Raw genomic sequence first — 14407 nt, 5'->3', positions numbered from 1 at the left:
GTTTTTTCAAAATATCAGTTAACTTGCTAAGCTGTTTCTTTCACTTCCACAATCTAATGCTGTAGCTCAAAGAATGTTTTCTATTGCAAGTGATGTGAAAACAAGAAAACGGAACAGAATTGGAACAGAGAATTTAAATTCCATATGCGTTGTGAGATCTTCATTTTAAGCAAACGGAATAGATTGCTCAACTTATCAAGTGGAACAAAAACATCTCAATTTTACGCTAAGAAAAGCTTGTATGAAGTGACAGTTTAAGTGTGCGATGGGGAGTAATATTTCTACAAAAGGAAAGCTGTATCTACTGAAACGAGAAGCAACCAGTTCAATAACGTAAGTCCTGAATTTACATTATATTATGTAGTTTTGCAAGGGCTTTAGTAAGTATAGTAGTTGTGCACCCTAAACACTACTACTACTTTATATTCCTCCTTGTATAATCGTAGTCCATTATTTCTCCTCCCCCCCCCCCTCTCTCTTTTTTTTTTTTAGGCATCACATGTCTTTCTTTACCACGGGACAGAGAAGGGATATTTTCAGTATCCGGTTGGGATCTTTGAGCTTCAGTGGTTGGCATGACTGAATTCAAATAGATTGAGCGCGTAGTCACAAATGCCATCAAAATATTGTCTTCGAAGAAGGTGTGTTATGTTGTCGGTACGTAGTGAATTGTAAAAAGAATAATGTTGCAGAACAACGTGGCAGATGCGAAGGGAAACACGTCTGGTTCGTATGAAATTTAATTCGGCAATTACGACTGTTTTTAAGATATTTGCATCCTTCATGCATGAAGTTTTCCTGTGCGTATGAGATTTTTAAAGTTGTGTTGTACTTTCCGTAGGATGTACGTATGATGTGGAACCTGTTACATGTTTGCTAAGATGTTCTGCTAACACCAGTTCACATACAAATACGATATAACCAATGTTGTTGTACAGAGAAAAAATAAACCTGAATTTTTGTTAGTTAAAAGACAGTTTAGTATGTAGTACTACCGTACTGTTAACCCTGTTGCTAAGAGTCGCACAGCCACCATATACTTATAGGCCCTGAAGATTTGGCACCAATAACAATTAACACAGTGTCATCACATTCATATATTCTTTGTAAGGGAACAGAATGAAAGGAAGCTACAGTAAATAGTATGTCACACACCTTAAAGAAACGTATGAAGTTCTTTTAGTTTCTACTTGCAGTACTCGCCATGTCAAAGATTACTCTGGTTGCAAATATTATTAGATGACACAAAAGCTAGTAAAAATGAAAGTTTAATGGCTATAGATAGGAAATATTTTCAGTGTAAATGGCATTGAACCATCTCTTTGCAAAATAGCGGTCTGCTGTTTCAGAGTGGACTATAGCTCTTGTGGTCTTGTCTTACATGTTATGACAATGGTGAAGCCTCGGTTTGGACATGCGACATCCTCAGAATTGCTACAGTGTTCACATGAAGTTACTTCTGTCAAGGCATCAAGATCATTGGGAAGATGTTCTTCCTTGTCAGAAACTAGCATTATGATAAGGCGTATGGTGAAGAACATAGATGGCATCCATATGCTTTTGTCTCCTTCATTTAGGATAAACATGCTTCATCTCATAGGTAATGTGTAGTGAGGTGTAGGATTCAATAAAAGTGAAAATTGTGCTTCAATACTGTATTCTTATTTGTCGATTTGGGGACCTACACAAAATAGAATTTGGCCCAGAAGCAACAAAAAACATGGGAATGCAACTTAGGTATACAGCCCACCCCGTCCCTCTGATCTCAGACTCTACTTTTGTTATATTATCAAAATATCCAATCAATAAACAACAAACAGAAGTTGAAGTCAGTCAGACAACAGTTTCAGGGTTGTTACTTGTTTCACAGAGCACTGGCTCAAAAATCAGAACATGTCCTTCTTCAGCTTTCCAAATTATGGAGTTGGTAATGGATTCAGCAGGTCTGACAGCAGGGGGGGGGGGGGGTGGAGGAGGACATAGTATTCAGCATATGCAACAAAGCTGACCACCTAAATATTCAAAAAACATTTTGAGCATTATGGTGTAGAAATCAAGCATCTCAATGTAATAATAGTCTGTACTTACCGTTCTCCTGATGGCAGCATATCCCAGTTTCTGAACACATTTTAAACTTGTGTATTTTTACAGATTCAAAGGTAAGAACATATTGTGTGGTGATTTTAACATGAATTTTGGTAACATTTCATGTGCAGTGAATCATGTCGTTAACCTACTAACAACTTTCGATATCTAGAACATAGTATAGGGTCCAACTAGAATAAGAAGCAATTCAAGCAGTTGTATAAATGCAATATTCTTATACCCATAATCTTTCCCATTTATTAAAGTCCTGAACTGGTCTAATTTACTCTGACTGTCAGGGGAGCGTGTTATGGCTGAGTTTAGAACAAATATAAGAAAAGTCATCACCTATTTTCATCTGTAGGATGCAGATAAGAAACCCTAGCAGTATTGGCATGTTTAAGAATGTACTTCAATCTCAGTCCTGGGATATTATTTACAAGAATGAAAATGAAGATTAGATTGGATTCAGGTTTCTCTCTGTAGACCCAAAAATGAGATGATTTTCATGGGTGTGGAACATGTCAGAAAGTATAACATAAAAAAAACATAAAACATTTGAATATAATACTTATGACTGATCATTTGTCAGATTGTCAAAATTGGTGAATACATTACTGTAACTGGAACTGCTAATATTTACAGAATTAATACACTGTCAGAATGAAACTTTGTTATGCACATTTATCATACACAAAATGCCTAATCTTTCCAGTTGTTACGAAGTGCCGTCAAAACTGAAATCTAACAGACAACTTTACTGACGCTTGCCTGGCATTCCCTGTTAAGATATTCATCTATAGAGTAGGAGGAGTTGCCTATCAAAAAGTCTTCCAAACTCGGCTCCTACTGTACTTTATTTGAAACCAAGCTTTTAATGATTGCTGGCAATTTATTGAAAATATTTGTTACTGAATTTTTGGTCCCCTTTGTGGACCAAGGTAAGTGATTGTAACTCTTTATGTAGGTTGCTGTTATTCCTACAACCGATACTGTGTATTGAGCTATTTGTTAGAAATAGATATATATTACTTGCAACAATTTTCATTAAGGAATAATTATACTGAGAAGCAGTGGTTAGAATACAAAGTTCCATCGACAGGTTCCTACATGATATTATTGAATTTACACCACAAATGATTTTTATTACATGCCTTTACTTGCTAAAATCTTTTGCGCAGTTTGATGAGTTATGCAGAATGAGACCCCGCATGACAAACAGAATGAAAGCAAACATAGTATGCTAGTTTTTTTGTATTTATATCTCCTACATCTTTTATCATTCTCACTGAAAAACAGACTTGTTTAGCTGCTTTATCAATTCTGTGGTATGCCATTCCCAACTGAATCTATTATTGAGTTGTAATCCAAGAAATTTAACACAGTCAACCTCTTCTATTTGCATGTCTTATGTTATATACATGCTGGAAGGAATTCTCACAGATTCTGAACTGCATATAGTGGGTCTTTTCAAAGTTCAGTGAGAGTGAATTAGATTTAAACCATTTATTAATGTCAGTGAATATTTGATTAGCTTGCTACTTGTTGCAATGTTTGTATCATCTGTAATTAAAACAAACTTAGAATCTGGCAATGTAACAGGCAAGAGGTCATTCTTGTACACAAGAAAAAGCAGTGGGGCCTTGAGTGACATCATATGTAATTAATTTCCAATCAGATGAAAACTGGCAACTTACTGCACAGGTATTTTGCAACGACACCCTCTGTTTCCTGTTAGTTAGATAAAACTCTAATCATTTCGCAGCATTGCTGGTAACACTATATTCTTATTTACTTAAGAGAATGCTGTGGTTCACACAGTCGAAGGCTTTTGATGGGTCACAGAAAATGCCAGTGGCTCCTCATTTATTATCTAATGAATTAAGTACATTCTCACTGTAAATGTAAATAGCTTTCTCTATATCAGAACCCTTAAGAACCCCAAACTGTGACTTGGACAGTATATTATTTACCATGTGCGTGAACTGTTCCGGCCCACATTCTGCTCGATCTATTTAAAATGAAAGGGAGATTCAGCAGTTCAAAATTCTTGACGGTCTAGTCTACTCTGATGCCCGACAGGAATTCGACCGTCTCCACCTTTGCTTCTGTTGCATCCTTTCCTCCTCCTTAGCTCTGTCCTGTTTCCCTCCCTCCTCCCAGGTGTTCCTATTCCCTCTTTCTCTTCAGCTGGAGAAGAAACCATCTACCCTGGCACCCACTGGGGATGGGGCTCTACGAATCCCATTCCCCAGCATCTCAGGGACAAGAAGCCTGTTACTTCAAGTCAGATGCGGGGACCCATGTTGTGGGGGCCTCAAGGTCATTCTCTTTATTATCCTGAGACTACTGCGACTCTCGCCTAATGGCTGGGATGGCCAAGATTTAAGGCCTGAGCCTGACTGCCAAAGCACTCAGCCTTGCCTTGCATTTCCCCCCGCTGCTGCACCACACTGTGCATGAGGAGGGGGAAGATGAGGAAACAGAAAACTTGCCATGTTTAAATGGCTGTATAGTGGTACTGCGTATGACTGGGTCTTATGTTTCACATTTCTCAACAATATAGATCACAAACAAAACAAGGTGTCAGTATTAATTATTATTGGTGCGCTGAAGACATGACTTTTATCTGGTACGAACTGTCAGCTTATGGACAGGTGCAGACAGTTTGAGTTTTAAACTCAAGTTGCCATGTAATTGTGACTTATTTAGTTTCATAATCGAAAAAGGTCTTTCTTGTAAACAGATGTGACATTGACAGCTTCTTCAAAACTTAGATGAAAATTTTGTTGTAATTCTTGCAAGGACACAATGAATTCTTCAAACCTCATGCTTCCTTCAACACCAGTGAGCTTAGCAAACAGGATTGCCTTTGTCAGAATTTGTTCCTTCTAAAATGCGATTTTCTTTTTAAATGGCCTTCCATCAAATCAGGTAGAAGTTACCATGTAGTTTGCAGTCAAGTCCACTTAAAATGTGAAGTCTTCAGTACGTTCTGAATGTTCTAATTTTTGTTCCTGCACTCCTTTTTTCTTTGTAAATTCAACAATAATGAGATATAACTGGAAAAATATTCCAGTCATGCCCCATGACTTTGCACTTTACAGTATTGTACTGTCCATTTCCATTGAAAAACATTGCAACTGAAGGTGGAATCATGGGTTTCACTTCAGAAATTTTACTGTGTGTACCACCAATTTCTTCAAGAGCTATGTCTGCAAATTTAGTACAAAGTGCTTCGTGATGTCCAGAACAATGAATCCTCTGTCGATTGTTGTAGTTTTTGCCTTTTTCATTGTCAGCTAAAAGTTTTAATTCCCTTGGCATTGTATGAAAATGTCATTTTGTAGCATATAAGCAGTACCTGTTGCATACGAGAATTGAGAATTTCATCCCTCTCTTCTGTTACCATTTTTAAAGGATTGTCATGATAGTTCGCTAGACCACCTCCTTCTGTGCAAACAGTCTGACGCCGCTATTCTGTCAAACTGAAAGAGTTGTCGACTGCAAAATTCTGCACTGCGGTGATAAATGAAATGTCACGCTGTTTTGTGTACTTCAGACACGGACCAAGCAAAGCTGAGTGCCAGGCCTTGGCCCACACACGCTGCTCACGTGAAGTGTGGCATGTTGTGGCTGGCCCTGGACTAATGTGCAAGTCTCAGGACAACCGCCCACCCGCGATTACCAGCGGGTGTGATGGACACTGACTCCGCACGACGACTGATTGTGGCACATTTAATGTTCATCTGGCCTCTTATACTACTTTCCTCCAATGGAACTGTAATAGTGTTAATTATCTCCTTCTGGAACTGCAGTACCTTGTTTATATATACTCTGTAGCTTGTGTTGTATTACAAGAATGTCCATTTTGTGGATACTCAGTTGCCAACTCTTCAAGGTTTCCAAGTATTCTGCCAAAACCGGATCGGGTCTTTGTGGGCATCTGGTGATGACTATACATTGGTCGGCACTGACATTGTTAGTTCCTGCGTTTCTCGTCATACTGCACTGGAAGCTAAGACCATTTTGGATCCATTTAGACTCTGCGATAAATATAGGCATCCTTCATCTCCCCCCTCCGACTGGCCTTCTTTGCTTTCTGCTCAAGTGAAATGCAGGGCAAAATGGTCAGTGAAAAGTCATTTAAGAGCCACCGATAATTACTGAAGCATTCGGTTGTGCACCCAGTCCAGCACAGTAGTCATGTCGATGCAGATAGCAAGGGCAGTGGAGAGCTCCCATTCGTTAAATGGGACATTATAAGGCCCCGAGCAGTGTGGAACAGAGATAAAGGAAGTCATTCCAAACGATGTTAAAGAAGACTGAATGCAGATGCATAGTGGGCCAAAACATCCAAAAGGTGTTCTATAGGATTCAGGTCAGGACTCTGTGCAGGCCAGTCCATTACAGGGATGTTCTTGTTGTATAACCACTCTGCAACAGGTCATGCATTATGAACAGTTGCTCGATCATGTTGAAAGGTGCAATCGCCATCCCCGAATTGCTCTTCAACAGTGGGAAGCAAGAAGGTGCTTAAAACATCAGTGTAGGCCTGTGTTGTGATAGTGCCATGGAAAACAACAAGGGGTGCAAGCCCCCTCCATGAAAAACACAACTGCACCCTAACACCACCGTCTCTGAATTTTACTGTTGGCACTACATACACTGGCAGATGACCTCCACCGGGCATTCACTATACCCACACCCTGCCATCAGATCACCACATTGTGTCTCGTGATTCGTAACTCCACACAACAATTTTCCGATTGTTCAATCGTCCAATGTTTACACTCCTTACACCAAGTGAGGTGTCGTTTGGCATTTACTGGTGTGATGTGTGGCTTATGAGCAGCTGCTCGGCCATGAAATTGAAGTTTTTTCACCTCCCGTCTAACTGTCATAATACTTGCAGTGGATCCTGATGCAGTTTGGTATTCCTGTGTGATGGTGTGGATAGATGTGTGCCTGTTACACATTACACCTCTCTTCAACTGTCGGCAGTCTCTGTTAGTTGAGGTAGGCGTGCATGCTTTTGTGCTGTACGTGTCCCTTCACGTTTCCACATCACTATCACATCAGAAACAGTGGACCTAGGGATGTTCAGGAGTGTGGAAATCTCGCATACAGATGTATGACAAAAGTGACACCCAATTACCTGACGATGTTTGAAGTCCATTAGTTCCGCAGAGCGCCCCATTCTGCTCTGTCGCGATGTCTACTGACTACTGACTCACTGATATGGAGTACCTTGCATTAGGTGGCAGCAAAATGCACCTTATATGAAAAATATATTTTTAGGGGTGTCCAGATACTCTTGATCACATAGTGTGCATAACAACTTGTATTAATTTGGACACAGTCGGCTTCTGGAGTTCCCATTGATCTGAAATGGCATTTGATCTAGTCCAGTGGCTATCAAACTTTTTTGCTCAGGAGTCAACATTGACATTGTGGGGTTTCAGTTGGTGCCGTACATGTAGTGGGTAATATTATTAGTAGGTAATCTACATAAATTAGTGTGTAATTAACCCAAAATAGAATAGCTGTAAGCCGGCCGCGGTGGTCTAGCGGTTCTACGCGCTCAGTCTGGAGCCGCGCAACTGCTACGGTCGCAGGTTCGAATCCTGCCTCGGGCATGGATGTGTGTGATGTCCTTAGGTTAGTTAGGTTTAAGTAGTTCTAAGTTCTAGGGGACTGATGACCATAGATGTTAAGTCCCATAGTGCTCAGAGCTATTTTTAGAATAGCTGTAATAAGAGCACAGAAAGTTGGACAACAGCCCCAAAAGCCCTGATCTTTGTGTTTTGGCACCATTCAGAACAAGTAGTGTTGACTGTGCCCTCTTTCAGATTGCTGCCAAACTCACAATCTAACAGTTGTGACACTATAGCTGTGTGATAAGAGTTGTTGGTTTTACTATATATGTAAATGACTGATTAACAGCAGTATTTGTAGTTAAATTTGAATGCACTGTTCAATATTAGACTCAATCACAAAACTGTGCTAAATGATTTAAATGCTAATTTTCATCTACACATGCCATTATATTAAACAGCTTTAATTAATTTAGTGTTACTTGCTACAAATAAGTACTGCTTTTGAGGATGATATTTTGTGTAGTGAACATTCATGAATCCATGTTACTTCCGTGCCAATAGTGGCTGATTGGTATGACTTCTGCATGCCCATGAGTTGTCAGAACTGGAAGTTAACCAAAAAAACATCCCCCCACTACATCCTCTAACACTACAGACGTCAGCCTAGTTATCCCTCTGCCTCCGAGGTAAGTGTCCAGTTTAGTGTAGCTAATGGCTGAATTCACCAATGTCCATTACAATTAAGCACATCTAAAAAATTTTGTTGGTTACTGAGCAGAAAGCTACAGTCTTCAGAAGCTCTTTTTGGATTCAGCTGTTAGTTGCTAGACGCTCATTATTATCAAATGAGGCTTGTAACTGCTGGCCACATGAATACTTGAGTTGGGCCAGAGTTTCACAACCACTGATGTAGTAACTCACACAGTGATCCTTCATAAACTGGATGCTTAAATTATAAGAGAAGTCCGCAGTGAATGGTTTGTCATATCTATCAGACAGAGAGCAGCTGGTAGAAATAACAACACATGATATAAGAACAAGCTATTCAGATACACTATCTGTTACATCAGAAGTCCCACAGGGCTCAATCTTAGCCCCTTGTTCTTTCTCTCTATTAATGACCTCCTGGAACACCTATCCACTACACCTGTATCATTTGCCAATGATACAAACCATTTATCTTGTAACATTTCTCCACAGTAGATAAGAGCCAACTTCGTTGACAGCTGTGAAAGGCTTCTATGCTGGCTCTTTGAAGACAACCTCTTAATAGGAAAAAAAAGCTCATACAATATTTTGTCCATCAAAGATCCATACACCACACATAGAATCCTCGAAAGAGCCATACCTAAAGACTGGAAAGTAGCACACAAAAGTCACACCAGTTCCCAAGAAAGGAAATAAGTTATCCTCTGAATTACAGACCCATATCAGTAATGATGATTTGCAGTAGTATTTTGGGACCCTTGCTATGTTTGAACATATGAATTACCTTGAAGAAAATGATTTATTGTCAAGTAGCTAACAATGATCCAGAAAATGTTGTTCTTGTGAAACACAACTAGTTCTTTATTCTCACAAAGTAATGAATGCTGCCAATAGGAGATCTCAAATTGATTCCATATTTTTAGATTTCTAGAAGGCTTTTGACACTGATCTTCACAAGCAACTTCTAATCAAATTGCATGCCTGTGGGTTATCACCACAGTTGTGCAACTGGGTTTGTGATTTCCTGGCAGAAAGATCACAGTCCGTAGTGATTGATGGAAAGTCATTGATTAAAACAGAAACAATATCTGGCGTTCCCCAAGGTAGTGTTACAGGCCCTCTGCTGTTCCTGATCCATTTAAATGATTCAGAAGACAATCTAAGCAGCTCTATTAGATTGTTTGCAAATGATAGTCATTTTCCACCTAGTAAAGTCATCAGGTGATCAAAATCTATTGCAAAACAATTTAGGCATGATATACACTCCTGGAAATTGAAATAAGAACACCGTGAATTCATTGTCCCAGGAAGGGGAAACTTTATTGACACATTCCTGGGGTCAGATACATCACATGATCACACTGACAGAACCACAGGCACATAGACACAGGCAACAGAGCATGCACAATGTCGGCACTAGTACAGTGTATATCCACCTTTCGCAGCAATGCAGGCTGCTATTCTCCCATGGAGACGATCGTAGAGATGCTGGATGTAGTCCTGTGGAACGGCTTGCCATGCCATTTCCACCTGGCGCCTCAGTTGGACCAGCGTTCGTGCTGGACGTGCAGACCGCGTGAGACGACGCTTCATCCAGTCCCAAACATGCTCAATGGGGGACAGATCCGGAGATCTTGCTGGCCAGGGTAGTTGACTTACACCTTCTAGAGCACGTTGGGTGGCACGGGATACATGCGGACGTGCATTGTCCTGTTGGAACAGCAAGTTCCCTTGCCGGTCTAGGAATGGTAGAACGATGGGTTCGATGACGGTTTGGATGTACCGTGCACTATTCAGTGTCCCCTCGACGATGACCAGTGGTGTACGGCCAGTGTAGGAGATCGCTCCCCACACCATGATGCCGGGTGTTGGCCCTGTGTGCCTCGGTCGTATGCAGTCCTGATTGTGGCGCTCACCTGCACGGCGCCAAACACGCATACGACCATCATTGGCACCAAGGCAGAAGCGACTCTCATCGCTGAAGATGACACGTCTCCATTCGTCCCTCCATTCACGCCTGTCGCGACACCACTGGAGGCGGGCTGCACGATGTTGGGGCGTGAGCGGAAGACGGCCTAACGGTGTGCGGGACCGTAGCCCAGCTTCATGGAGACGGTTGCAAATGGTCCTCGCCGATACCCCAGGAGCAACAGTGTCCCTAATTTGCTGGGAAGTGGCGGTGCGGTCCCCTACGGCACTGCGTAGGATCCTCCGGTCTTGGCGTGCATCCGTGCGTCGCTGCGGTCCGGTCCCAGGTCGACGGGCACGTGCACCTTCCGCCGACCACTGGCGACAACATCGATGTACTGTGGAGACCTCACGCCCCACGTGTTGAGCAAGTCGGCGGTACGTCCACCCGGCCTCCCGCATGCCCACTATACGCCCTCGCTCAAAGTCCGTCAACTGCACATACGGTTCACGTCCACGCTGTCGCGGCATGCTACCAGTGTTAAAGACTGCGATGGAGCTCCGTATGCCACGGCAAACTGGCTGACACTGACGGCGGCGGTGCACAAATGCTGCGCAGCTAGTGCCATTCGACGGCCAACACCGCGGTTCCTGGTGTGTCCGCTGTGCCGTGCGTGTGTTCATTGCTTGTACAGCCCTCTCGCAGTGTCCGGAGCAAGTATGGTGGGTCTGACACACCGGTGTCAATGTGTTCTTTTTTCCATTTCCAGGAGTGTATGTATGCTGCAGAAAGTTGCAGTTAACTCTAAATAATGAAAACTGTTAAGTAGTCCACATGAGGACTAAAAGGAATCTGCTAAGTTTCTGTTAAAAGATAAATCACACAAATCTAAAGGCTTTAAATTCAGCTAAATACTCAAGGATTACACTTACGAATAACTTAAATTGGAACAATCACAAAGATAATGTTGTTGGGAAAACAAACCAAAGACTGTGATGTATTGGCAGAACACACAGATAATGCAACAGGTGTACCAAAGGGACTGCTTTACATTACACTTGTCTGTCCTCTTCTGTAGTACTACTGTGCAGTGGGGGTCCACATCAGACAAGAGTGACGGAGGACATTGAAAAAATTCAGGACAACTCGTTTTGTATTATTGCTAAGTAGAGGATAGCGAGCCATTGGTACAATAAGTGAATTGGGGTGGCAATAATTAAAACATAGAAATTTTTTTGTTGTGGCAGGATCTTCTTATGATGCCTCACACTTGCTTTCTCCTCAGTGTTAAAATATTTTGTTGGTGCCCACCTACAAAGGAATAAATCATCATAAAATAAGAGAAATTGGAGCTCACATGGAAAGATTTAAGTATTCATCTCTCCTTTGCACTGCTAGAGAGTGGGATGATAAAGAAATATCTTGAAGGTCTTTGATGAACCCTCTGCTAGGCACTTAATTGTGAATTTCAGAGTAACCATGTAGGTGTAGATGTTAATTATGAAGGATTGAAGGGTATTGCTGGAGCCTTGAAGTGTTAGATGACTTCATAATGGGACACTTCTAACAAGGGAAATTTCCCATTGCACCCCCCTCAGATTTAGTGGTAAGAGGACCCAGTGGGCAGCCCGTCAAAAACTGAACACCGATCAAGCATGGAAACAGGAAGGAGGTGTACTGGACTCTGAAGAAGGGGGGGAGTGGAAACAGTGAATGGTCCAAGAAGTAGCAGTGCAATATAGAGCATCTGGGGAAAGAAGTGACATCGCGGTTACAATGTTGGGCAGCAATGGACGAGTCATTTTCAAACCTCTCTTGTACCACTTTTTTTTCCTCTTGCTGTTCGTTCTATTCAAATTTGTGTCTGTATTGTCGTGTAACGTTCATTTGCAATAACGAGGTTTAAGGTAGGGACCTGTAATAACAGTTGATTCTCCACAACTACTCTATTAGCAGTCGAAAGGAAGCAGCTTTTGAATGGGAACTGCAAACATTTGATGACAAGGTGACAAGTCAGTCAAATCCTCCACCAGGAAACATGTCTGTTGTCATATACAGCATTAGTGACAGTATGTGGGTCATACAATAGGAATCTCTTATCGACGCACGTAATTTGTACGACTGGTAAATGAGTGAGGTATGTCATTGCCCGATATAGGTGTTCGTGTGAATGTAAATGTGATCACACCCAATGACACAGTTTCTCTGTGCTGTCAAAACACATGCTTTTAACGTTTTTGGAGTTGGGTTCCGTTTTGGAAATCTTGACTCTTAAATTCCTTTGTTGTAACATAGTTCACACCCGTTTATATGTTGTTTCAGTTTTTGTGATACGCCTATGTGGTATCTTGGCTGCTCTCGCTATTCACCTCATTTACTTGTGACGTCAACGTATTCTTACCACGACTCATTTTCAGTAACCAAGGTACAGTACGACAACTGCCATGACTACAGAAAAAGGACAAATGTTTCAATGACCAGATGGACAGTTCATAATGTTGGGGGGGGGGGGGGCACGAGATAGTTTTTAATATTGCTCGCCCGTGTGGTGGTAATGCAATGCTGTAACCACTTAACCAACACGCCAATTTTTTTATTTGTTTTTATTTATTTTTTTTTCCAGTTACTATATAGGCACTTCTTGTTCTTGGACCATTCAGTTTACTTTTTTTTTTTCTCTCCATAGTTCAGTACATCATCTTCTAGTTTTCATGCTTGATCTGTGTTCAGTTTTTGACATATTATCCACTGGGCCATCTTACCACTAAGTCAGAGAGTAGCTGTGATGGGGAGTTTCCCTTGTAAATGAAACTTACAATTTGCCTAAATTATCTAAACTGTGGAGATGCAAGGCCGTAGAGGACTATCCTGTTGTGGCTGAATTGCATAATATTTTTAACTTATGTGAAGGCATGGTTACATGCTCTGTTGTGATGGATATGGATCCTGAGGAATTGTGGGAGAAATGGAAAACCATGGGTGTCATGGAAGTGTAGAACTATATGAGGAGAGTTGGTGACATGCTCAGTCATCTGTGCCCTGGAGCTAAAGGCAAGCTCCTGTCTTGTTTCAGTCAAATCTTGTTTGATGGACAGTAGTTCACCACTTGGAAGGAGGCAATATTAATTCCATTATGGGAAACAGGCAATTATCTTGTCTGGGTAAGACTCTAGAGCCCATGGTCAACCACTACCTCGCCTGGCTCGTCATATCCCGAGATCTGTGCTGCTGTCAGTGCAGTTTCAGTGCAACCATTCTGCCCTTCACAGTTTAATTCTAGAGATGACTATACAACAGTCTTTGTTACACAGAAACCAATTGGTTGATGTGAGTTTTGAACTTGAAAAAGTGTAAGACACCATTTTCAAGTACATCATCCTGCATCAACTACATGAATGGTAGCTACCTGGACATCTGCCACTTATCGAATTCTTCCTCGAGAACTGATGCTTTTGGTATTGCGTTGGTGGTGCCTTGTATGACCATTATGTTCAGGAAACTTGGGGTTCCCCAAGACCGTATACTCAGTTTTGCACTGTTTGCGATAGCTATCAGTGGCATCTCCTCCACAGTCAGGAGCCGTGTAAGTGATCTTTGTTTGTGGGTGATTTCGCAGTCTTCTTCTACTCTTCCTCCAATCCTGAGATGACAACAAGGGATGAGCATCAGGAGGCTGGAAGCTTGGGCCATTAAAAATGGTTCTGTGTTCGCACCAGAGAAGACCACATTTCAGTTTCAGCCAACTAGAGCTGTTTGAAATTGCAAGTACAATATGCACTTTTTAGGCCTTCTGATTGACATGAAATTAACCTGGTTCCTGTACCTGAAAGACCAGTGAACAAAAAACTTGATCATTGAACAGTTTGAAATACCTCAGCAGAAAAGCATGGGGAGCCAACAGACCGGCCTCTTTCAGTTTTGTAGTGTGTCTGTCAGACCACGATTAGATTATGGCAGTGTGGTTTATGTATGAGCATGTACTTCCTACCCCAAGACGTTAGACGCTGTCCACCATGAGAAGAGTAGGTTATCGACGAGTCTCTCAGACCAGACCAGTTCAGAGTTTGTGTGCAGAGGGTGGTAAACGACCACTCAGGATTCGGCG

At 41.6% G+C, this 14407-nt stretch overlaps 1 protein-coding gene across 1 annotated transcript in view; it reads left to right on the top strand.

Annotated features, from left to right (window-relative positions):
* Positions 1–575: 575 nt before the first annotated feature.
* The window catches only part of LOC126236044 (uncharacterized), a 148674-nt gene continuing 134842 nt past the window's right edge, over positions 576–14407 (top strand). Inside the window, exon 1 of the mRNA XM_049945079.1 lies at positions 576–726. Within this exon, the coding sequence (XP_049801036.1) occupies positions 684–726 (43 nt within the window). The 5' untranslated portion in view covers positions 576–683. The remainder of the gene's footprint in view (positions 727–14407) is intronic.

Source organism: Schistocerca nitens, chromosome 2 (assembly GCF_023898315.1).
Source record: "Schistocerca nitens isolate TAMUIC-IGC-003100 chromosome 2, iqSchNite1.1, whole genome shotgun sequence".
NCBI lineage: Eukaryota > Metazoa > Arthropoda > Insecta > Orthoptera > Acrididae > Schistocerca > Schistocerca nitens.
This window is presented reverse-complemented; position numbering and strand designations above follow the sequence as displayed.